Here is a 25,165-nt window from a genome sequence, read left to right as displayed (position 1 = left end):
TGATTCATGGTATAGTGTTTGTGTCCCGCCAGCAGAACACTCAATCCTTAGTAGGGAACATGAGATTTGATAAAATATGAAAGGATCCAGTCATTATGAGAGATCGTCCGGGACATGGGTGGAGCGATCCTCATCCTACGACAGCTACGTAGTTTCAGGCTATCTAAAGCCCTCCTCGGTAATTAATGCAACTCCCAAAACATGAACATGTAAAATAGTGGCACTTGCTGCCCATGGTATATCATGAATCATAACTTTCTTATACGTAGTGTTCATGAATCATAACTTGCTTGTACATGGTTTTCATGAATCATAACTTGCTTGTATAGTTTCATAAGATAACTTTTCATAGTCTTACAAAACATGTTTTTGGTTCATGAGCAATAACAATAATTCGAAATCATATATATATATATATATATATACTTGTCTTGAAAACATTCTTGTAACTTGCTAGATGAAATCACAAAGTTTCATATAAATATAATGAGAACACATTAGAAAGAATTCATGATTCATGGATTTAGCTAGGATTCCTAATATCCGTAATGGAAGATTAGGAATACAATAATGAACATAGATACAAAATTCATGTACATACGTACATAATTACGGACTACCAATATGTTGGGTTTAATGCACTAAGATTTGAACTTCATAGATTTTACGAAATGGATCATGGGGAAGAACGTAGAGATTCCCACATGTGGATGGAAGTTCTACATACCCTAACTTCCTGCTTTTGAGCGTATCACAATGTCCTCCAATCCCTTCAACTTTAATCTATAGCAATACAGGTCATAGGGATTCTATATTAACAACAATATCCATGCTTTGTTCATCTAAGCATTTTATCAAACACTTTGTGGGCATGAAGCTCCACAACCCTCACTAATGGTGTTTTCTTCACCAAATCCCCATTGTATTCCTTCTAGCTAATTCTACAATCTCAATTAGATGTAATTAACATCATTCTTAATCACCCATATGAATACAACAATCCCAAGTCAACAATCCAACAACTCTAGCATAATTCATATTGTTACACCCCATTTTAACCGAGAGTTGAAGCGGAGTACAACATATTGGAGATTCCTGAGTTGCTTTTTTAAGGAGTCGCCACCTAATTGATTTTACGGTGAATTAGGACACCTAGATATTAATTAAGGTAAAGTTAAAACTAAACCTCTGTTAATGGTCTGCTTAACCAATGTGATTCTAGGTAAGGGTTCTATATTATCCTAAAGGGAAGGGGTTAAGCATCCTTTAGAATCCGTTAGCTTACGATTATCCGACTAAACTTGGGTTAATTAATCAATGTTGGATATAGTATTTAAATTCTAAAAGAAAGCTTGTGCAAATAAGACTTGTAAAAATATAACAATTTATGCAAAAGAGGATTTTAAAATGTCATTTTTTTTATAAAGAAGGAAGATTTCAAATAATAATGTTGTTAAAAAATGGGACTAATAATTCGCATAAGAGGGGATTTTAGAATACTATTTGAAATAGAAATTTATAAATGTTGCTAAGATTTAAAACAAAATACTAATAAAACTTATGAAAAAGAAGATAATAATTTATATAAAAGGAGACTTCAAATGCCATAAAATTTATAAATATTGTTAAGGTTTAAATATAAAAAAAGTGCTGTTTAGAATGAAATTTGTAGAAAATATAGTAATTCGTGTAAAAGAAACTGCAAATGCCATATAAAAATATACTTATAAATGTTGCAAAGATTTTAAATAATGATGCTAATTAAAATAAAAACTCACATGAAATGTATAAGCAAAAGAAAACGCGGGTTTGCGTAATGCCTTAACAAATATTTGAAACAAACTAAACGATGATGTATTGATTGATTTTGCGTTTTAGAAGTTCAAAAATCTTTAATTCCTATTTGCATGTTAGTGATGTTTCAAAATTCTCAAGATAATAATATGTGAATCCTTTAATTTAGAATATATATATGGTCATGGCATTTTTTTGCAAATTGATTATTTTAAATAAAAAAAAGCATGAAGAGAAGAGAATAATTTGTGAAATTGATTGTTAGTTCTCTCTTAAGTTAACTACCCATAGCTAAGGTTAATCCACTAATTCATCTAAAGTTCATCTAAATCAGCAAGGATAAAACAAAATAAAACGTTAGTCACATAATACATAATCAAACGAAAATGAAATAAAAAATGAATCAAATGGGCCCAGCCATTTTGGGGTTGTTGGGCCTGGTTCGCTGTTGGGCTTCGGCCCAGCATCTCTATTTTTGTTGGGTCGCTGCTGCTTAATACTGGGTCACTGCTGGGTTTCGGCCCAGCGGTTTTATTACTGGGGCTGCTGCTGCTGCTGTTGGAATTGGACTCGAGAAGGAGTAACGTTTCGTTGGGCCTTGGCCCAATACCGAATACGGAGAAAGACGAGTCTTTGGACTCGTATGCGAGGTTCATGCGAAAAGAATGAAAGAAATATTAGTATACGATCAATGGGTTAAACATAAAATATGAATTCAAACAACTTCATAAAATATGTATATATCATGTATACTTAAGGATAATCCATGCCTACACAGATTAGCCACCACACGTATACAAATAGGCAATCCTCAGACATGGACAGAAACTCAAACAGCTGCACATCGTGTGTTTTAATCAACGTAAGGACAACTGCCCGTTTATATTTCAGTTTCGCTACTTACATAGGCAAACAAACAGAACCCACAACATTTTGTGTCATAAATAGGGAGACAGCAGGCAGTGACAGATAGTCCAGTCCAAACACTCATAATATAATTCAACGTATAGTCTAGCAAACATGCTATTTAGGCAGATATTTCAAGGAATTAGTCTATGACACATATACTTAAGATGGGCATTAATAGATTTGATAATTTCAAGTCACAAAGGGCCAACAATCTCAGCTGAACTGAGCAGAAACACAACCATGCTGTAAAATTAATAGCAAAGCAGTAAATGGTCGTGATAAGTTCAGGATCACCTTTTGAAATCTTTGCACATATTAGATACAGGCAGTATCATGTCCAGGAATGGGATGAAAATGGTAAATATGTTAGCTTACATGAGGGTCACAATAGGATTACATGAGTGGGTCTGGACTGAATCATGTTTACATATGACAAGATCAACAATTTGAATTTCAGGCAAAGGCAACAATCACAGTATGGGGAACAGCAGACCAACATAACTAAAACTGGCCAAACAATGACCACAAGAACTAAACAAAGGGTGGTTGCTGAATATATACCATACTGGGATCCTATTTTATAATTAGTTCTGGATAAACAAATATAAATAGAAAGAGCCAGATGCAAAGAATCAGGGATGATAACATAAACAAACAAACAAGAGACCTCAGGTCACTCTTAGCCCAATTAAGACTTAATTGTACCCTGGCTGCTACAAACATAGTTATGCATCACATAGGTCATGCTCTTAGCATGATTCATAACATATTTTGGGGTAAAAGGGGAGCAGACAGGTTCAGCTAAGGATCATACAATATGCATTCATCATATTTTGGCCAAAATAGGACCTCAAACATATATCACAAGCTTCCCAAGGTACTTAATAGGTTCACAGGCTGCAAGTTACACTAAAAGTCCTTTAAATCCTTTTACACACTCTGAGACTTAGTACACTAAATTAGTCAGTCAAAGAACATAGCAGAGACTTTAAAATAGAATGATTAGGGGGACATACATAGGTCATGGTCAATTATTATTCCAAGATAATGTGTCACAAACCTAAGCACAGTTTGAAAATAAGGTCATGAAAGAACATACGCAAGGTTTACTCACTTTTCAAATCAGGCAAATGCCATTTTTAGTTTTAAATATGCGATTTTCAAACCTAATAACATAGAGGTTCCCTTTTATCATCAACAGAATATTATGAATACAACATTGAACTCAGGCAACAATTACAGAGAGAACAGACTCTGTTATCTCAAGATAGGGGGCACCAAGTGACTTTAAACATTTTAATAGGATATAGACAAGTCTCAAATATCATATCAGTTTACATGCTATTATGATTCAAAAAGGGAATTATGTGTGCTAAACATGCTGTCATATAAGGAATTTAAGAATCTTCTTAACACATACGTAGATCACATGTAGGCTAGTAACATGATTTTAAGACTATAATTACTTAGTTAATATATGATGTGCATAATCAAACATGTTTGAATCAGAACTTTAAACAGCAAAGCATGCTAATCACCGAACTAAGCATATGGATATAGATTAACACTAAGCATGGATATTTAATCAATCATATAAGCATGTTTGATGCCCAAGCTAAACTAACTACCACAAGACAACATGATTAACGCACTAAACAAGCATAGAGCTACACTGAACAAAATTAAACTAAGCTTAACTAACTACAGAAAATAACTCATATAAACATTAAATAGATTGATTTAACATTGACAACTATAAACATATATCAACACACCAAAAACACTGTAAATTTAACTAAGGGAAGAGTTTTTACCTTCTTCGAGCGCAGCGAACTAAAGCTTTGAGTTTCCGATCTTTACCCTCGAATACTCGTTAAATCCGAGTTTGCAATGCTCAGATTCAAAACAACCCAACGCAAACGAAAGACAAATTGACTGGATTTTGACTCGATACTCAGAAATAAGGTCGATGAACTAATATTGCTTAGATGATTTTTTGCCACTGGAAAACTTGTTATTTTAAGAGAATTTCGGGGTTTTAGATCTGCTCTTCTAAGGGAATTTTTTTATGGCTCAAGAACTGGTTTTTTTTAAGAGAGAATCTCCAGATCTGTTTTACGAAAAAAAGGGTTTTTCAGGGGATTTTCTTGATTTTAAGGTTGAGATTCTTGTTCAGAGGATTTTTGGTCCGTTTCTGTTCGTGTTCCTGTCGTCCCCCCTTTTTCAAACCCGATTCTTCCTCCTTTTATAGGTTTTTTTGCTTGCTTTTTCTTTGTTTTTGTTCTGAAGAAAGAGGGAAGGAGGAGCGGAGGGTGACAAGGTTAAGTGGGGAACAGGGCATGGTGGGGGAAGCAGAGAAGAAGGAGGAAAAAGGGGAAGTGGGAGCGGCAGAGGAGAGGCGGGAAAGGAGGAGGGAGAAAGGGAAAGGAGAGGGAAAGGGATGGAGGCGGCGAGAAATGAGGAGATGAAGGGGAAACCCCAAAAAGGGTTTCCCTTATTTGGACGAAAAAATGGATCGGACCCGATCCATTTGTGGACCGGGTCAAATTTTAGACTGGGTATTAAAAGGATGGACTAGTGAATTAAAACATGGACTGGTCTAAATTGAGATAAAAAATATGGTCTAGTCCAAAAAATATTAGGAGTTAATCGGACTTTGATTTGGGGTCCGGTAAGTGAAAATATGGACCGAGTGCAAGAAATAGTTTGGCTTCTAAATTTGAATAAGAGACCCATTTTGATTAACGATGTACTAAAGGTGCCACAATATCACCTAATATGGAAATATGTAATTATAAAAGATCCGGATAATAAAATCATATGATGTTGCAATGACCGTGCAATAATATTTAATAACAAACGCTATCATTTAAATGTGCGAAATAAATGCGATGTGCATGCAGAAGTTGGTAGAAACGTTGAGAAACCCAAGTTTCAATAATACTAAATAATAGCAGCAAATAAATAGCGGTAGTAATACTGCTAATAATGATAACAAAATGATAATAGATTAATAAATAATAATGATAATAATAATAAATAACAATTATTGATAAAACAATGATAATTATTAATAAAATAACGATGATAATGATGATTAATAATTAATAACAAAAATAACGCCGATAATAATGATTAGTAATTAATAATAATAATAATAATGATAATTTAAGAATAATAATAATTATTATTATTATTATTATTATTATTATTATTAATAATAATGATAATAACTGCAGTAGAATAATAAAACGTGGGTGTTAATAAGAGACTAATAATTATAGTAAAACTTAAATACATATTTTTTAAATTTTTCAAAAATACCAGAAGTATAAATAGGTATTTCGGAGGAGAGGCGGGACAAAATTGGGTGTCAACACATATAATTCTCTTCATCAAACCCATTTATTATTCTCCCAAAAATTCATCAATTTATAACTATAAATAATTAGGGAGTAAAAACATTACCTTTTATGAGTAGTCACCACGAAATCAACATCCCTAAGTTCGATTTTTAGCTTAGAATGACGGCAACAACTTGTACTACACTTTATCCTTCACGAGCCTCGGGATTCGGGGCCTTCAACTTGGTTGATTCTCTACTTTATCTCTTTAACCCTCCTCTCTCTTCCTCTCTCTCTCTCTCTAAAATCTGAAAATATGAGGAAATGGGGTTGCTAGGGTTGAGCATTTCCCTTAAATACCAAGGGGAAATGGGTTTGACCTGACTTGAGATCGGGTTGGGACCTTTCTGTCTTAAAACATCCATATCTCCCTATCCCGATGTCACTTGTGGGCCCACGACATATGGTTGGAAAGTCATTTCAATTATCTATAACTTTTATTCTTTAGGTTTTCCCAAATTCCCAATTTATGATAGGGTGATGGTCTCTCGAAGTCAGGTGACCCGAAACGTACTTACGGACCAAAATACGCCCCATGTTATGGTCCCGTAACATGAAGGACGGACCGTAACTTGGGACCGTACCTTAGTGAAAATTTCCAGTGAGATTTGGAAATTTTTGGGATGTTACGGTTCACTGTTACGGTCCCGTAACACGTGTTACGACCCGTAACGTCATCGCAACGCATGCAGAATTTCCAGCGAATAGGCTTCAGTCAATCCTTTCTGAAAGGATTTTCAGAAGTTCGTTGTAAACTGAGCACCACGATCTGAAATAATGGACACTGGTGTCCCATGCAATCTGATAATCTCATTAACATACAGCTTGGCATAATCTTCTACTAAATCTGTGGTCTTGACTGGCAAAAAGTGTGCTGACTTAGTAAGCCGGTCAACGATCACCCAAATAGAGTCATGTCTCCTAGATGAACGAGGTAAACCTGATACAAAGTTCATATTGATCATTTCCCATTTCTAGATAGGAATATCAACATTCTGAGCCAAGCCACCAAGCCTCTGGTGTTCGGCTTTCACCTGCTGACAATTCGGGCACTTAGCTGCAAAATCTGCCACATCCTTCTTCATATCGTTCCACCAGTAAATCTCCTTGACATCATGATACATCTTAGTGGAACCTGGGTGAATGGAATACCTGAAATTGTGAGCTTCTGACATGACTCACTCTCTGAGCCCATCTACATCTGGGACACATAATCTACCTCAGTACCTCAAGGTACCATTATCTCTCCTTTGTTCGAAAGTCGTCGTCTTATGCTTGTGAATCCCCTCTTTTAGCTGTAACAAATAGGGATCATTAAAATTTCTCCTTGACTTCCACGACTAAAGAGGAAAGAGCTCTATTCTGAACAACCACACCACCGTCCTCAGAGTCCAAAAGTCGAACTCCAAGATTGGCCAAACGGTGAACTTCATTTGTCATAAATCTCTTACTTACATCCACGTGGGCTAAACTTCCCATGGAACGCCGACTAAGAGCATCAGCTACAATATTCGCTTTCCCCGGATGATAGAGAATATCCACATCATAATCCTTAAGCAATTCGAGCTATCTCCTCTATCTAAGATTTAGCTTCCTTTGCTTGAAGATATACTGCAGGCTTTTATGATCTGTGAAAATATCAATGTGCACTCCATACAAATAATGACGCCATATCTTAAGTGTAAAAACTATAGCTACCAACTCTAAGTCATGAGTCAGATAATTCTTTTCGTGAACCTTGAGCTGGCGAAATGCATAAGCCACAACCTTACCATGCTGAATCAAGACACATTAGAGACCAACTCCCGAAGCATCACAATAAACCACAAACCTTTTAGTTCCCTCTGGCAACGTTAAAACTGGAGCAGAAGTCAATCTCTTCTTCAACTCTTCAAAGCTTCGCTTACAAGCATTTGACCATTGGAACTTAAATTTCTTCCGAGTCAACTTAGTCAACGGAGCAGAGATAGAAGAAAATCCTTCTCTGAAGCATCGATAATAGCCTGCCAGACCCAAGAAACTTTTTATATCAGAAACTGAGGTGGATCTGGGCCAACTCTTTACGACATCAATCTTCTGAGAATCAACTTTAACACCTTCACCGAGATCACATGGCCTAAGAATGCAACTTATTTAAGCCAAAACTCATACTTTGAGAATTTTGCAAAAAGTTCGCAATCTTTAAGAGTCTACAACACTATTCTGAGATGTTCAGCATGATCAACCTCATTACGGGAATACACCAAAATATCAACAATGACAAATAAATCGAGATAAGGTTTGAAGACCCTATTCATAAGATTCATGAAAGAAGTTGGCGTATTTGTCAACCCAAATGACATAAAAAGAAATTCAAAATGGCCATAACGGGTTCTGAAAGCGGTCTTCGGAATATCAACTTCCTTAACCTTTAACTGATGATATCCTGATCTGAGGTCAATCTTGGAATAACATTGGGCACCCTGCAGTTGGTCAAATAAGTCATCTATTCTAGGAAGAGGCTACCTGTTCTTAATGGTGACCTTGTTCAACTGACGGTAGTCTATACACATACGTAAAGAACCATCCTTCTTTCGGACAAATAAGACTGGCGCACCCCAAGGCGAAACACTGGGCCTAATAAACCCCTTATCAAGAAGATCTTTCAACTAGGCTTTTAACTCTTTTAACTCTGCTGAGGCCATTCTGTATGGCGGAATAGAAATCGGCTGAGTATCGGGAAGTAGATCAATTCTAAATTCAATCTCCCTGTCAGGAGGGACTCCTGGAAGATCTTCTGGGAGGACTTCTGGGAACTCATTTACAACTGGGATAGATTGAATAGTTGGAGTCTGGGCATCTGAATCCTTGGCTCGAACTAGGTGGTAGATATAGCCTTTAGAAATCATTTTTTTGGCCTTTAGGTAAGAAATAAATCTACCCCTGGGTACTACTGAATTACCCTCTCATTCTATGACTGGCTTAAGGAAACTCGAATCTTACCACTTTAGTTCTACAGCATACTGTGGCATAACATGAAGCTAACCAGTCCATACCCATGATCACATCGAAATCTAACATTTCTAATTCCGCTAAATCAGCTATGGTTCTGCGGTGATAGACTAAAACTAGGCAACCCCTGTAAATACGCCTAGATATAACCGACTCCCCAACTGGAGTGGACACCTCAAAGGATTCATACAATTTTTTTCAGGTTCAATACTAAATTTCTTAGCAACAAAAGGGGTTACATAAGATAGGGTGGATCCTGGATCAATAAAGGCATATAATTCAAAGGTGAAAACTGTGAGGGTACTTGTGACAACATCTGCTCTAGCCTCTGTATCCTGACAACCTGTCAATGCATACAAACGGTTCTGACCACCACTTGTATTGCCGGACCTTGCCGTTCCACGCCCTTGCTGGGCCTGATTGTGACGAGGAGCTGCTGAATTTATGGACTGCGTCACATTACCTCCAGTACCCTGTCTAGCGGATGGAAAATCCCTCTGAATGTGGCCCTTCTGGCCGCAACCATAGCACACATTTGTACCCATACGACTCACCTAAGTGTCTCTTGGTACACTTGCTACAAGCTAGAATAGTATAGACTGATTGCCTCACACTGGCTTGAGAATAAGAACTCGATGGTCTAAAGTTCTACTTCTTGTTATTTCTAAAATTAGGGACTGGGGCACTAGCTGCAGATGGAGCGGGTCCTGCTGACCTATTCTTAAAGAACCGCCTACCTCCTCTCTGACTAAAGTTACTTGAAGATTTAGCCCTCTTGTTGAATTCTTTATCCCTTTGTTTCTGTAAAGCTTCCTCTTCCTTCAGTTCAGCTTCATTACCTTGCACAGATGCCAAGATCTTAGAGATAGTCATCTTATCATTCTGAGCAGCAGTCTTGGCATCTCTATACAATTCGGGTTTCAACCCCAGTACAAATCTCCTAACCGTTGCCCTTATGTCGGGAACTATGTGAGTAGCATATCTGGACAACAAAATAAATTTGAGATAATACTCTTGAACGGTCAAGCTACCCTGCCTCAACCTCTCAAATTCCATAACCTTTGCTTCCAGGACCTCAATAGGCATGAAGTGGCCAAGGAAAGCGTCAACAAACTCATCCCAAGTAGCAGAAGATGCATCATCCCCTCTAGATTGTTCCCATGTCTCATACCAAATATAAGAAATATCCTGCAGTTGAAAAGCACTAAACTCTGCTGCCTCAGTCTCAGTGACATGCATAATACGAAACACTTTCTGTAGGCCATCAATATAGTTCTGCGGATCCTTCTCAGCTTAGTCCCTGTGAAAGTTAGAGGTTTCATTCGTAAGAATTCGTGAGTTCTTGAACTATTTGACCCACCACTAGCACTTAAGCTAGGGGCTGATTCTTGTCGCTGGGCCTGGTTGGCAACAATCTGAGTAAGCAGCTGGATGGCTCCTCTCATATCTATGTCCGAAGTGTTAGGAGGTGTAGCTGTAGGAGCACTGGGGACTGTTGTTTGAGTCGGAACAGTCTCTTCGTGAGCTACTTCCACAACAGCCCTTTGGCTGGTAGCTGTGTTTCTTTTCTTGTAATTTCTTTTGTAGAGCATTTTCTGAAAACACGTACACGCACGAATTAGGAATCCATCCTAGAAATGCAGCTCTAACTGCACGATCTAAAATGTGAAAGAAGTAAGACAATCCTGAATGTCTTGGTGGTCAACTATTTATATGTATGGGGCCCTCACACATATAAAAGTGACCTCACTGGACACGGTTTCATAGACTCCATAAAGTGTTATATCCTGTATTTTGAACCCATGAGTATCTGCTGGGGTGGGGCCCACACACCGAGATTTTTTTGAACATCTGAAAAGTCATATGAATCACATATATAAAGTTAAACACAACTCATGAAGTACCCTTGGGCCAAATCAAAGTGGAAGCCCTCCAAACGAATATTTTTAAGAAAATGTTTTCGGGTGACCTGACTTTGAGGGGCAAAAACGGTATTATAAGTTTGGAATTTGGAAAACTACCAAGACATAGAAGTTGTATATAATTGAATTAGCTTTCCATCCATAGGTCGTGGGTTCCCAGGTGATTTCGGTACAAGGAGATATGAACGTTTTAAGGTCGAAAGGTCAGTGGGCTAGGCCCAACTCGGGATCAACCGAGTTGGCCTAAAAAAATGAAAATTTAGGCCCAATGTTTAAGGGGTGGCCGGCCAAGTGAGTCCCAAACCATGGTTTTAATGAATATTTCCATGTGCTAATTAATTATAAATGGTCATTATCTAATAGAAGTTTCAAGAAACAAAGAAAGAAGAGAAAGAAGAAAAACCAAGAGCAAACATAAGAGCCATTTCGGGTTGGCCATAGAAAAATCACCCTAAAAAAATCTTGACTCTAAAATTATTTACTTGTTGAATTCCTACTAATTCAAGGTCCCTCTACAACTTGGTGTAGTTGTTTTAGAAGATTGAGCATTAGTTTCATCAATCTCACACTTTGGACAAGTGAAGAAGATTGGAGAAAAAGGTAAGAATTCATACCTTTTTATTATGTTATGAAGGTTTGTTTGTGTTGTAGTATATGGAAATGAGTAGAAACTATGGAAATATGAAAGTTTACAAAGTGTATATATATATATATATATGTGTGTGTGTGTGTGTGTGTGTGTGTGTGTGTGTGTGTTTGTGTGTTTGTGTGTGTGTGTGTGTGTGTGTGTGTGTGTGTGTAGCCGTGAGTGTATACATGTTGTATACATATATGAGTTGAATTTTATGTTGTATTCTAGTTGTGATTATGGTGAAAATTATATTGGGAATGAAAGTTGAATGAATTTTGGTTGAAGTTGGAATGTAGAAGATTATGTCACTTTAGAATGATTTTGTGATATTATGGAAATGAAGTTGTTAAGATGTGAATTATGATTATGGTTGATGAAATTGGAAGATGGAAATATGTTATGGATATGTAGGTTGAATATTAGAAGTTTTGGATGAATTATGACTTTGGTGGAAAGTTTGTATATTTTGTATATCTTGTGAATATTTTGTGGAAATGATATGAAATGCTTCCAAATTATATTGTGATAATCTAGATTAATAATGAATATGAAAACATTGAGATTGGTTTGGAAATGGGAAGTCGGAATGAAAGTTCTTGCATTATGTCGGAAAGAAGACTAGTTGTGTTATATTGTGTCCTATATTGATTGTTGTCGTTGTTGGTGGTGTTGTTGGGTTGTTGTTGATTGTTTTGACCGAGTTAAATTCTCGGGGATGTTATATGTATAGGGGAGATGCTGCCCAAATTTCTGTAGGCAATTATGAATAAAGATTGAATACGTAAAGATTGGAAATTGAGAATTGGTAAATGTGACCAATTGCAGATTTTGGGCGAAACGGGAATTGAATTTGGAAAGGCGTAAAGAGCATACAAGGTATGTAAAGCTATCCCGATTCTTATTTTGGCATGCCCTAGGTGTACTAGGATCGGATTTGAGCCTCGGAAGATATTCTGTCCATCGGAATCCGCGTTTGAAATCATCACATTTTCGTTCAGTGGAATTGAATCCTTTAAGTATGCTTTGTAAAGAAATTATGCAAATTTCCCCAAATTGCTTAGGAAGTTATGGAATGCCCTAGGACCTTTGTAGGTGACCCCATAAGCTTAAAAATACGTGATTTGAGCCCACCGCTTCGTTTGTCCCGAGGTGGGCCCACTATTTCCGATTTTACCCTTTTGTATTTATGACTTGTCTTCGAGTTGCTTTAAAGAAAATGTCTTAACTACTCCTCTAACTATTATCTAAAGAATTGTTTTAAATATTCTGTTAAGTCTTATAAACTGTTTTGGATCTTGGAAACGATCTCAGAAAGATTATGCCTCTGTAACCCATTATGACATCCGAAGTTTACTTACTATGATTCTGTCTGATTTCATTGTTTTGACTTGCCACTCGATATGCCTCATTGAGTCTCTGGAAGTATACATGGTATTTTATTGCATTTAGTTTCTCACTACTCCATTCGTGGATGCCTCAATGTTTCCCACACTGAGCCCGGGCCAGGATATGTTCTCAAGCGTCTTCCACTGCATTGTTCGTCGTGCCTCGATGTGAGGGGGCAGGTATATATGTACATGGGTTGTGGAGTATGCTGTGTCATGTACACTATTCTGATATGATATGATATGATATGATATGGCCATTTGATTTGTTATGCTATGTTACGGGGTCATTCCCCTTTTCTGATCCTTATGTGTTGTGGCACCAGCATCGGGGGGTGGCCACGTTCTGTCTGCCGAGTCCCTTGGCAGGGGCCGGATATGATATGGCATATGTTTCTGTACACACTCTTCATGTTTTGAAAATATGCATTTGATACTCTGTATATCACACTCACTTTTCTGTACGTGTTGTTTCGGTTATGATTTTGTTCCGTAATGGGACCAGGTATGATATACGTTTTCTGCAAATACTACTTATTCTTTATGAGCAGCATTTCTGCTAATTTGGATATTCCGTTCATTTTTTGTATCTTCTGCTTTGATTATGACTTTGTTTACTACGTTCCGTGCTTTACATACTCAGTACATATTTCGTACTGACTCCCTTTCTTCGGGGGTTGCGTTTTCATGCCGCGCAGTTACTAACGACAGATTTACTGACCCGCCTGTTTAGGACATCTAATCTGCTATTCTGGAGCGCTCTATTGTCCAGAGCCTATACCTTGGTACAGTCTGCTGCTGTTGTATATATATGTATGCTATTCAGGGGTATGACGGGGCCCTGTCCCGTCTTATGATTCTGTTATGTTCTGTAGAGGTCTGTAGACATACATGTGGGTTTTGTATATGTTTTGGGTTGTTATGATCTGTGATGGCCTTATCGGCTTCCACGTACAAAATTTGTTCATCTGTGATATTTAATAGCACCAACTAACTTTCATCTTGATGTTTTCTGCTAATATGCTGGTTTGGGGTATTGGGTATGTTCGGGTGTCCAGCACGGACACTAGTCGCGGCCTACGGGGTTGGGTCGTGACATAAAGACACTTGAACCTAGGCTCTGATACCAAGCTTTGTCACGCCCCTAACCATGTCCTAGATGTAACACAGCACTCGGTGCCTGACTGCATGTGACCGAGCGAACCACATGGCTTATTGAATCATCATGATACATAACATAAGCGAAATATAATGGGAATGCATGATAAGACTTTATAAAACATGGTAAGTCATAATACTTAATAAAATACTTGTTTAAACATCAGTGAGCCAAAATGACTATATGACTCCAAATGTCTGACATGACATAACTAACTTGTCTAGTCTATGAAACATCTATCATGAGTCTGACTGGAAAACATACTTACTGGGATAAAGCCCCCAGCATACCTTAGATGCATAACTAATCATAAACAAAAGTTAATTAAATCCCGAATGAGATGAGGCTCACCAATAGGCTGGTACGTGCAGATCCTAATGAGTAGAGGCATCGTCCTGTAAGTTCGTACCTACATCGTGAAATGCAGGCCCCCGAGCAATAAAAGGGGACGTCAGCACATTGAATGTACTGGTATGTAAAACAACTGAAAGAAAGAACATGGGACATGGAATAACATGATAAGAACTGAAACTGAAAACGTGGACATGAACATGAGCATGAGTATATATATATATATATATATATATATATATATATATATATATATATATATATATATATATCATAAGTAAAAACATGATGAGTAGGGAGAGCAATAACTTATAACCGATCTATGGTCTGGTGTTTGCGTCCCGCCAGCAGAACACTCAGTCCTTAGCAGGGAACACGAGATTTGATAAAATATGAAAGGATTCAGTCATTATGAGAGATCGTCCGGGACATGGGTGGAGCGATCCTCATCCTACGGTGGCTACGTAGTTTCAGGCTATCTGAAGCCCTCCTCGATAATTAATGCAAATCCCAAAACATGAACATGTAAAATAGTGGCACTTGCTGCCCATGGTATATCATGAATCATAACTTGCTTGTACATAGTGTTCATGAATCATAACTTGCTTGTACATGGTTTTCATAAATCATAACTTGCTTGTATAGTTTCATAAGATAACTTGTCATAGTCTTACAAAACATGTTTTTGGTTCATGAGTAATAACAATAATTTGAAATCATATATATATATATATATATATATATATATATATATATATATATATATATATATATATATATATATATATATACTTGTCTTGAAAACATGCTTGTAACTTGCTGGATGAAATCATAAAGTTTCATATAAACATAATGAGAACACATGAGGAAGAATTCATGATTCATGAATTTAGCTAGGATTCCTAATATCCGTAATGGAAGATTAGGAATACAATAACGAACATAGATACAAATTCATGTACATACATACATAATTACGGACTACCAATATGTTGGGTTTATGCCCTAGGATTTGAACTTCATAGATTTTACGAAATGGATCATGGGGAAGAACGTAAAGATTCCCACATGTGGATGGAAGTTCTAAATACCTTAACTTCCTGCTTTTGAGCGTATCACAATGTCTTCCAATCCCTTCAACTTTAATCTATAGCAATACAGGTCATACGGATTCTATATTAGCAATAATATCCATGCTTTGTTCATCTAAGCATTTTATCAAACACTTGGTGGGCATGAAGCTCCACAATCCTCATTAATAGTGTTTTCTTCACCAAATCCCCATTATATTACTTCTAGCTAATTCTACAATCTCAATTAGATGTAATTAATATCATTCTTCATCACCCATATGAATACAATAATCCCAAGTCAACAATCCAACAACTCTAGCATAGTTCATATAATTCTCTTCAACAAACCCATTAATTATTCTCTCAAGAATTTATCAATTCACAACGATAAATGATTAGGGAGTAGAAACATTACCTTTTATGAGTAGTCACCCCGAAATCAACATCCCCAAGTTCGATTTTTAGCTTAGAATGACGGCAACAACTTGTACTACACTTTATCCTTCACGAGTCTCGGGATTCCGGGCCTTCAACTTGATTGATTCTCTACTTTCTCTCTCTAACCCTCCTCTCTCTCCCTCTCTCTATCTCTCTAAAATATGAAAATATGAGGAAATGGGGCTGCTAGGGTTGAGCATTTCCCTTAAATACCAAGGGGAAATGTGTTTGACCTGACTTGAAATCGGGTTAGGACCTTTCTATCTTAAAACATCCATATCTCCCTATCCCAATGTCACATGTAGACCCACGACCTATGGTTGGAAAGACATTTCAATTATCTACAACTTTTATTCTTTAGGTTTTCCCAAATTCCCAATTTATGATAGGGTGATGGCCTCTCGAAGTTAGGTTACCCGAAACGTACTTACGGACCAAAATATGCCCCATGTTACGGTCTCGTAACACGAAGAACGGACCGTAACTTGGGACCGTACCTTAGTGAAAATTTCTAGTGAGGTTTTGGAAATTTTTGGGACGTTATGGTTCACTGTTACGGTCCCGTAACACGTGTTACGGCCCCGTAACATGTGTTACGGCCCGTAACGTCACCGTAACGTAGGCAAAATTTCCAGCGAATAGGGTTCAATAAAATGGGCATAACTCTTTGTACAGATGTCCATTTGACCCCCGTAATATACCGTTGGAAAGATATTGCAAAGGACTAAAACTTTCATTTGGGAAGTTTTCCCAAATTCCCAACATATTTTCACGAAGGTTGACTGGAAGGGAGACGTATCGAAAACTTTGCCGATTCTATAGGATTTCAAGTGCTTTACTATTAGCCATATTGAGACGATCATATCTCCTTTCTCTGATCTCTTATTGGCTTGGTCCTTATATCGTTAGAAAGGTATTTCTACATACTACAACTTTCATTGAGGGTACTTTCCCAAATTCCAAACCAATCAAGGAGTTATCGCTGCCCGAAATAGGCCTATCAACCATTTTCGTAAAACGTTCAAACCTTCAGTGTTTCCACTAAAACTCCAATGATATGAGCTTAAACTTAGTTTCAAGATGCGAGGTGTCACAACAGTTAACACAACAAATTAGCAACAATACACTCAAATTTATCTAAAAGGGGAGGGCTTGAAATAGATCATTTTCAAGGTTAAGGAAAAAAAAAAGGATAGTCATGCAAGACTGTTACTAGTTTTAACCAATAAAATGTTCTAATAGCTTCAATATTCTAGCACTGCTTCAAGATTAATCAACTCATATTCCTTTTTTTTTTCAAAATTAATTTTAAGCTTCCCTGACCACCCCAATACAGCAAAACACTTTGAAATATTGACTTTCCAATGTTTAGCTACCGAAAGACAAACCAAATGTTTAACAAATGTTTATTCTTAGTGCAAGTCTAACATTAACCTTTTGAGGTCCTGTTCTCTACCTAACTAGTTTTCTAATCCTAAGCTTTGATTCAGTTCTAGTGATTGAGTCTTATATTTTATTAATTACTGATACCACAAGCATAATCTAGATTATAGGAGATGAGGTATAGAAATTATATATTTACACACACTATATCAGCTTGCTTAGGCAGCCCCTTTCTTGACTGGTTGAACACTTAACCAAGTCATATTAGTCACTTAGAATTTTACCAACATTATGAGCCATCAAGCTTTCAACCCTAGGGTTTGATTAAACATATCTTGTCTATCTTAGGAATTAAGCTCAACATCAAAACCACATAGCACAACTTGAGCTAAAACAGGCAACTTAATAAACCAAATACAAGCCCAAAATAAAGTACACTCAACTAATCACAAGCAATACATCATACGGTAACGTTGGGCTAGAGGGTGACCTGATGCAGAACAAACAACAGTACATAGTAGTGTTGGATCAAGGTCTAAGCTACTCCAATCTTAACACAACTATACCAAAGAGAAACCAAAACAAGCAGGAAATATAAGATAACATAAATTTAGACACTAAACTGTACTACATATGACATTAAAATAGACACATTTAATCTGAATATCAATAATGACTTCAATCATAAATTTACTAAGCAAAAGACTACATAATTAAACTAAGTTATACTAAGCATACATAAACACCAAACATGAATATGAACAAAACCACACTAACAGTAAACTACAAATATCAAGCACATAACAGCAAAATAAACTACAGAAAATTAAAAAGAAGAAAGCGTGAAAGATTACCTTTTTTGAGCACAGCCTTTGGTTGAGAATTGACCAATTTTGAGTGCTAAAGCTAGTCATTTTTTTAATTGATCATTTGAAAATTAATTTTAGTTAATTTATAAACTATACAAAAAGTATTCTAATTTACCATTTTCTTCTTAAATAACATTAGAATATTAACCAATTCACCAATTTCGCGTCAATGCCAAAGTAGTGAGGTTGGCTGGAATCCATTTTCGGAGATTCATCATAGCTAAACTATTTTTACGCCGTCAGCCTACTGAAACGTTTCCTTTAAATGCTATGCTTTGCGACATAATGGAGTTAGAATGACAAATAATATGTTGTAAAATATTAACTCAAGGATCATTTTGGTTTACTATTGGAAGCAAAATGTAACGACCTTTTGGGACAGAGTAAGTTGCCAATTAGTGGTGTGGTATGCGTTGCTGGAGTATCTCCAATTCTCTGAACTGCAAGCTGAAAAGTGAGATGTAAAGCTCTGTTGTTGCTATTTGTTGTAATATGCATTACTTCAACCTCTCTGATCATGATTAGATGGTCTTTCTTTTGCTTTGATTTCATCAAGGGCTGCTTTGACACCTCATTTTTCTCATGATCAGTATCTTTTCAAGAAATGGTACTTTTACTTGGTATCTGCAGAATTTTAATTTTTTGTTTAAAGCATTCCAAACAAATACAAAAGTTGAAACTTTTTCTTTGTTTATGAAATTCTCTTGCAGATGATGTCGGATATCCTATTCCTCCTAAAAGACGTTATGTCTTTTTTTTTGGGGGGGTGGGGGGTGGGGGGTGGGGGGTGGGGGGGGGGGTCGGCATGGCATAGACTACTCTAATGTTAGCTCCTGATGAGCTTGTAAGCATGAAAATGTTGCTAGTTAGCCTCTTTTGCAGCTTGACTTGAAATCTCTTTGAAAACTCATCTGCCTGGATAGGAAATCCGCTAGAATATTATCTTTCCCTTTGAAGTGCTTTACTTGGAATTTGTAAGGAGAGAACCATTGTGCCCATCTGAGAATCTGCATCTTAATTTGCAGAATTTACCAGCTATTCAATGGCCCAGGATATTCTTTCCAATGCTGATTCACCTAGAAGAAGATCGGGCCTATTACGAGATCAAGTTCAATTGGCAAAAATAAGCAACTCTTCTCGTTATGAAATAGTCCCAATTCAAGATCAGTTATCATTTGAGAAGGGTTTCTTTATAGTGATCCATGCATGCCAGTTGTTGGTTCAGACGAATGAAGGAATTGTAGTGGTGGGAGTCGCTGGTCCTTAGGGGGCTGGAAAGACCGTTTTCACAGAAAAGATCCTGAATGTTATACCTAATATTGGTATCATAAACATGGACAACTACAATGAGCCCAGTCGTATCGTTGATGGAAACTTTGACGGTAGTCTTGCTTTCGGTCTTTGTAATAGGTTATTACGTGAAATAATTTTGCTGATGTCTATGAGTTATTCTTGTAGTGACCTTATGTACCAACTTTATTTATTATTTGCATCATCTTCACATAGGAACTGCAGACTTCTCATATCATCCAAATGGGGAAGGAGATTGCAAAAACTAGGATTCTTAGAGAAGCATATGCATAAATACTCGTTTTTACTGAAAATTGCATTGAGGATATATATCTATACACTTATTATGTATTACTACATATTGTTCCTTTGCTGAAGAGAGAAAATTTTAGAGATGATTCTGATGGTAATTCTCGTAGCTGTGTTAATGTGATCATGAATTATAAGAGTAAAATACTAACAAGGACCACTATTGTCACAGCACTGTTCGTATATGACAGAAATTGAAAATGCAAAAGTATCAAGTCTTCTTGAATTAATGCATAAATATTGGGTGCTAGCCAGTTTCTCCAATTGCAGATCTCATTGCTCCTTTTCTTTCAGGGATTCTGATTGATTTGTACAGCTGTCACCCTTCCTTAAATTAGTTTTTCAGTTTAGTTCTTTTTTTGGTGAAGACTGTACATGAGTCTAAATCTCTCTGGACTCTACGGATGCTGAGTTTGGGAATCAATCATCAAATATTTTGCTAAAAGTGTTAATATTTGTCTCATAAGTGGAATCGTGTCAGGGTATGCAACTTTAATGCTTTTTGCACTTCTTTATCAGGAACTAAAATAAACAGACGAGCTTCTTGGTTTAAGTTGTTTTCATCTGATGGAAGGTTGAGCAATAGAGTTTTAAAATACTCGATTATAAACAACTCTTGAAAAATCTTGATATTTATCTGTCCCTATATGAGGATCACTAAAGGCCTTGTGCATGAGGTGTTCTTGTAGAATGCCACAAAGGATCATTAAGAAAACAATGCACTTTGTTTTAGAAAAAAATTGAAAACTACCTTGTATTTTGGATGTCTGCTATAAAGAATAAGCAGCGCAATTTGATTGAATGTTCTTATAGTTTGAGATGTAAATTTCAGTGTGTGATCTTGTGGAAATGGTTAGGCCATATTTAACTGTTTTGAATCACGTCAGCACAGTCGGTTTTATTCCGCTTTAGTTTCTAATTGTGTTCTTTGGCCCTACCTTATGCTATGCTGTGACTAATGCAATTTAAAATGAAGATTTGCAATAACTTTTATGCTTTGGTAGTTTTGAAACAGATCCACGGTTGACTGACTATGAGACTATACTCGAGAATATACATTGTCTGAAAGCGAGGAAGCCTATTCAAGTTCCTATATACGATTTTAAATCAAGCTCTCGCGTGGGTTATAGGTCAGTTGTCATTTTTCTTCTCTCTATTGCTGCTATCCCCTTGGTGCTAGGATTTTTTTCTTCTTGTTGTTTTATATACCTTGAAGAAAAATACTTGTTGTGTAGGGGGACAGGGTTTTTGTGGTGGAGTTTAGCATATTTTTAAAAGTTACTTATACTGCTTATTAAACACTTTGATATTTGAAAGACACTAAGACCTCAGTTTTCTTTCTACGGTATGTGTGTAACATTTGACTGAAGCCCATGAATGACGTTGCATATCATTCTTAATCTGACCGATATACAATATCTTTTCGTGTGAAGTTTTGCTCATCATTTGTCGGATTTGTTTTTTGAAGAGGACAGAGAGTTGTGATTTTGGATCAACCAGCATGGTCCCCCCGCCCCGCCCCACCTGGTGCTTGATTACTTTCATGACCTGATTCATACACAATCAAATGAATTGGTGAACACACATAGAGATCTTAATAGAGGATAATAAGATACGTGAAAAGAAGCTAAGAAGACAACGGTGTAATGAAGAAGGGGAGGGACCTATCAAACTACAATGAAGGGCTTTACATAGCAAAGATTCATGGAAGAACATCTGAAATTAATTATCAAGAACCGTTTCCGGTAAAATATTTTATTTCCTTACTTGCCAATGTAAAATGGACATCTACTTGTATCTGATCCCATAATTTATTTGGACCATTGATTTGACAGGACACTAGAAGTTCCAAGCTCTCGAATTGTTATACAACAACATACCTAGTGAAATTCCACAATGTGGGGTCCGAGGAGGGTAAAGTGTACGCAGACCTTATCCCTATCTCGGAAGATAGGGAGGCTGAAGCTCTCGAATTGTTATAATTGAAGGTATATACGCCTTGAGTGAGAAATTGAGGCCATTGCTAGATCTTCGTGTTTGTGTCACTGGTGGAGTGCACTTTGACTTAGTGAAACAGGTTTTTAGGGACATTCAACATGCTGGACAAAAGCCCGAGGAGATAATCCAACAAATCTCTGAAACGGTTCCATCTGTTATTTTCAAATATATTGAAAATATATCTAATTCAAATCTCCTTATAAATTTTCAACAGCTAAGTACAGTGATATTTATGGCATTCTTCCAACAGTTGTATCCTATGTACAAAGCCTTTATTGAGACTGATCTACAGACAGGCTCATATAAAAATTATCAACTAGTTTAACCCGTTCACTGGATTTCAGAACCCTACATATGTTTTAAAGGTCTAACATTTTGACCTTTCTCTCTACGTTCTGTTTTCTATTATGACTATGCAAGCACAACTTTTGGGACTGATGAGTTCTAAATATTTTACAGTCAACAAAAACTGTGACTGTAGACCAGATCAAGGCTGTGTTTTCAAATGAATACAAGGAAACTACAGAGGAAACTTATGATATTTATCTCCTACCTCGTGGTGAAGATCCTGAAGCTTGCCAATCATATCTGAGGATGAGGAACAAGGATGGAAAATACACTCTTATGTTTGAGGTGACCTATAAGTTCCTTGTTTACATGCTGAGCATATCAGTCAGTAATAGTCGGGCTACTTGTCACCTAATTTTATCATTTCCAGATGGTAAACTTGATTAATATTGTTTAAGCTACTTGGGTCCTTCATATCATCTATTTGATGGAGATGCGCCAATACCGTTAATGAGCAGCAAAAATGCTGTCAGCATGTACTGTCGGTCATTTGCTGTATGCTGAATGAACTACCTTTCAAATTTCTAGGATCTAGTGGTTATAGAGCTTGCTGGAATATCTTTAAGAAATCTGGCCCTGAGGTGTACCATATGATACAGCAGAAGAAATGTAGCAATCAATCTAATATATATTAACTCCTTTTGAGTATCACCCTGCTGTTTTGTCATATATATCTGGACACTAAACCATAGAACAATCTATCGTCTGACTACCTTAATTTTTGACATTTTTCTAATATGACATTATAATTTAATTTCTCTCCATCCTGCTCTAGCTAGTTGCATTCTTGTCTTGCCCTGGTAGAGCATCCTGCACCCTGTCATTTATGGAGACAAGATCTTTTAATACCAAAATCGTGGATAGATCAGATCGTATTTGTCTTTATAATGTGGATGACCTGATTCACTTACAAGGAAGATACATAATCCAAGTTCATCTCTCACCTAAACTGAATTGCTGTGTTTCAGTTTGCTACATTGCTATAAATGAGCAGTCAAGACCTTACAACTTTGGAATTTATTTCCCTGCTTCCTAGTTTGGATAAACTATTGGTATCTGTTCAATTTTTAAAAGCTTTATTGTGAGGAATGTCAAGAAATAGTAATCTTGACGTTGACACTGATAATCTTGTATCTTCTGAGGATTTTCATGTATTTATTTCAGGAATGGCTTACAGATAGTCCATTTATTATATCACCAAGAATCACCTTTGAGGTCAGTGTACGACTTCTTGGTGGGTTGATGGCATTAGGATATTCTATTGCAACCATTTTGAAAAGGAGCAGCCACTTCTCTGATGGCAAGGTTTGTGTGAAAACTGTTACACCTCGAAAATTTCATGTCGTCGCATAGTGAATGAACCAACGCGAGCTTAAGGACAATAGGAAGATCTTAAGATTTTAAGATGGATGATTAGTGGTTTTGGAATGCATACGTTAAGATCTTGAAGTTATATGAAATGATGAAATAAGAATTGATAAGGACAAGTGGAGTATAAGTGAGGTTTAGGAAAGATCCCGTAACTTGTTGTGTTAAGGATTGTTTGGTAAGGTTTCATAAAGGACAAATGAGGAGATATATGAGTAGTACATGGAAAGTTGAGCAAGTCCTAAGAAGGACCCCTAAACCAAATATGAGCATAAGCCATCCAAAAAGGGCAACTTAAGGAAACATTTCTGGATGATCTCACTTGGAAGGGCAAAAACATCATTATAAGTTTAGAATTTGAAAAAACACCAACAACTAAAGTTGTATATAATTTAAATAGATTTCCAACCATAGGTCGTGGGCCCTCACAGCATATCGGGATCAAAAGTTATGGTCATTATACGATAGACAGTTTGGGAGCAAAATATCACGTTTTGTCGCACTTTGAGGCGCAACATGTGACCCGCAAACACGACATGCGGCCACGCAATTCCACCGCAAAGTGTGTCAGTTAGAGTTGTTCAGCTGGCAAGCTTTACGACACAACATGCGGCTCGCAGAGCATGCTTTGTGTCTTGCAAAGCGTGCCGCATGTTGTGTCGGTCCAGAATTTTCTGGACCACTTTAAACATACCCAACTCGACCAAAATCTCATTTTTCATCATTTTTGTCCAAGAAAACCTCTAGAACCTTCTCTAACATTCATCCACAAAATAACTCAAGGGAAATTCATGATCAATAACATCAAATCCATGAACCCAAGCGTATGAAACCTAGCCAAAGTTCATCTAATTCAAGAAAACCCAAAAGAGAAGAGATAGGGTTTTGGTTCTAGAAAGGAAACTCCACTAAAGGCTTGTTCAACCATCATCCAAGGTAAGTTTCATGACCCTTACATGTTGTTTAAGGTATTGGAAAGTTAAGGTACCCGACTTGTAAAGAAGCATAGCAAATGGGTCATTCAAGAGTGAATAGTGTCATGTTTGAATGGTAATTGAATTGAATCATGAATGTTAGGGTGTTGTGAATATGTATACGTTATAAATGATATATAGACCATGAGACAAGTGTGATACGTGGGAAAATACGATAGCGAACCTATAACCATAAATGTGAATAAATTGGAGAAAAATGGTGGATTTTGCCTAAAGTATAAAAATGATGATTGTTGCTTGCGATATTGTGAGTTGTGTTGTAGATGTTGGGAGTTGATATGGAATATGGGAAAAGTAGTATAAACAAAGGAAGTGTTGCCCGATTTTCTCTATAATTAGTAGTGCATTCTTATGGTTGGTTAACTAATGTTAGTACGAATCCTCTTTTGAAGGTAGAGACGCGACATTGAAGAAGAATAAGAGAACGCTATATTGCTTAAACGACAAAGGTATGTAAGGCTAGTCCTTTATTTCTAAGGAATGAATCTTATGATATGATATTCCTACAAAGCTAATGATCCTTATATGATTCCGATGCTAGTATTTTC

The 25,165-nt window shown here is 36.8% G+C and overlaps 1 protein-coding gene across 1 annotated transcript; it reads left to right on the top strand.

Moving 5' to 3' along the window:
• Positions 1 to 19,642: 19,642 nt before the first annotated feature.
• Positions 19,643 to 25,027, top strand: LOC132612216 (inorganic pyrophosphatase TTM1-like). The gene is made up of 7 exons (XM_060326535.1): positions 19,643 to 19,712; positions 21,897 to 22,051; positions 22,366 to 22,627; positions 22,783 to 22,837; positions 23,249 to 23,306; positions 23,419 to 23,559; positions 25,010 to 25,027. The coding sequence occupies exons 1-7, from the start codon at positions 19,643 to 19,645 to the stop codon at positions 25,025 to 25,027; spliced, it is 759 nt and encodes a 252-aa protein (XP_060182518.1).
• Positions 25,028 to 25,165: the final 138 nt, after the last annotated feature.

This window comes from Lycium barbarum, chromosome 9 (genome assembly GCF_019175385.1).
Source record: "Lycium barbarum isolate Lr01 chromosome 9, ASM1917538v2, whole genome shotgun sequence".
In the NCBI taxonomy this organism is placed as follows: Eukaryota; Viridiplantae; Streptophyta; class Magnoliopsida; order Solanales; family Solanaceae; genus Lycium; species Lycium barbarum.
The sequence above is the reverse complement of the archived record's forward strand: the minus strand, read 5'-3'. Positions and strand labels throughout refer to the sequence as shown.

Bases quoted from the DNA above. Each gene is read 5' to 3' on its own strand.
- LOC132612216 (XM_060326535.1), top strand. From the start codon at position 19,643: ATGGACAACTACAATGAGCCCAGTCGTATCGTTGATGGAAACTTTGAC. The intron at 22,052-22,365 runs GTTCCATCTGTT...AATATTTTACAG, and splicing joins TCCAACAAATCTCTGAAACG to TCAACAAAAACTGTGACTGT. The intron at 22,838-23,248 runs GTACCATATGAT...ATAAATGAGCAG, and splicing joins AAGAAATCTGGCCCTGAGGT to TCAAGACCTTACAACTTTGG.